Genomic DNA, 1,554 nt, shown 5'->3' on the forward strand with positions numbered 1-1,554 from the left:
AAAAAAATGTCATGATGTGCTTGATGCCTCTCTTCTTTGCTTTTCGTGCAAACTTGAGCTTCGTCTGATAGTAACTTAATCGCCGGGAAGATGTCCACGCAGCACCTGAACTCCTCGCCGCCCAACCACAGTCACCTCTCGGCAGCCACCACCGACCGGCCGGACGCCTCGGAGGGGCGCATCCGCCTGCTTCTTTTCGCTTTGTGCGTAACGATCGCCGCCGCCACCTTCGTCGGCGGCGTATACTCGCTCCTGTCCCTGCTGCAGATGAGAAAGAAGACCTCCCTGTGTCTCATCGTGGCTTCCATGTCCGTGGACGACCTGCTCAGCGTGGTACCGCTCTCCCTCTTCATTCTCCTCCAGTGGGAGCGCGACGGAGGCTCGGCCAGCTTGTGCACCCTCGCCGGGCTCCTGTACATCTTCCAAGGAGTTTCGAGTAACATGAAAGCCTGTCTGATCGCCGGCTACACTTTTTACGTGACCAAGAGGTTCGGGGTACTGCGCTCCGTCCGGCGGCCCCTGCGAGTGATGTGGGCCATCGCCGGCGTGTGGGCGGTCAGCCTCGTCGTCAGCGTGTTGCCTTTGTGCGGCTGGGGCAGCTTCGCGCAGGCTCCCCTCGGTTGCTTCCCGGAGAGTGAAAGCTTCTACACATTGCTGCTCTTCCTTTTGTATTCGTTGTGCTTCTGCGGCTTGCTTTTCTTCTTCTTGCCGCTCACCTACCAGCTCCTGTGTTCCGGAGAGCGGCAGAGGAGCGTGCAGTGCGCGGCTTATATGGGCGACGTCCGCTCGATCTCTCTGGACAGCCTGGACAAAAGTTTCGGAACCTACAACGAATTGAGCCCGAGTTCGTGCGGGACCACGTGCGAGCTCAAGGAGAGCAAGGAGGCTGCCGGGGGCTGCCCCAGGGTCGTCTGCCGGCAAAAGTCGGCGACTGCGGGGGACCCGCCGGTGGTGTTTGCCCAAAAGCGCTTCTCCATGGTCCTTGCGGTTGTCAGGGTTACTTTATGGATGCCAATGATGATGAGTAACAACACACGCACCACACGACATATTTCAACATGTAATTCAGAATGCTGAATGCACATTTCCATTGTAAATGAGAATTTGCTTTAGCAAACAAATGTCAGTTGATTGTACAGTGGTGGGTTGAGATATTGGTTTAATTCGTTTGATAAAAAAAAAAAATTAAGATGAGATATCAAACTACATGCTTTTAGTAGCTTAGTGGTTTTCACGTCTGCACAAGCTCAACTGTGACTTTCATGACGGCAAGCCTTGTAGAAAATGAATGGATTTTTAATACCAATTTGCAGTTTTACTGTTTAGGTAGTATACTAGACGAGTTTGTTGATGTTACTTGCATCGATTTAACAAATTCAAGTGAATGTTCATTTGCAGAGATTTTCAAAACGACTGCATTTTCAATTGCAGTATTCAGTGGTACAAAGCAAACAGTTTCTCCCACAGCCACAATGCTGGTGCAGAGGGTCGCGGCCCCATTTGTCCCTGATGCAAGCAGGCCCTAATATCAAAACGTGAAATTGGGGAAAAAAA

General features: G+C 51.9%; 1 protein-coding gene across 1 annotated transcript; it reads left to right on the top strand.

Moving 5' to 3' along the window:
• Positions 1 to 7: 7 nt before the first annotated feature.
• Positions 8 to 1,542, top strand: LOC109509654 (probable G-protein coupled receptor 149). Its single transcript, XM_019859479.1, has one exon. The coding sequence runs from the start codon at positions 91 to 93 to the stop codon at positions 1,075 to 1,077; it is 987 nt and encodes a 328-aa protein (XP_019715038.1). The 5' UTR covers positions 8 to 90; the 3' UTR covers positions 1,078 to 1,542.
• Positions 1,543 to 1,554: the final 12 nt, after the last annotated feature.

The sequence above is a fragment of the Hippocampus comes genome, unplaced genomic scaffold (assembly GCF_001891065.2).
Source record: "Hippocampus comes isolate QL1 unplaced genomic scaffold, H_comes_QL1_v1.1 C16984212, whole genome shotgun sequence".
In the NCBI taxonomy this organism is placed as follows: Eukaryota; Metazoa; Chordata; class Actinopteri; order Syngnathiformes; family Syngnathidae; genus Hippocampus; species Hippocampus comes.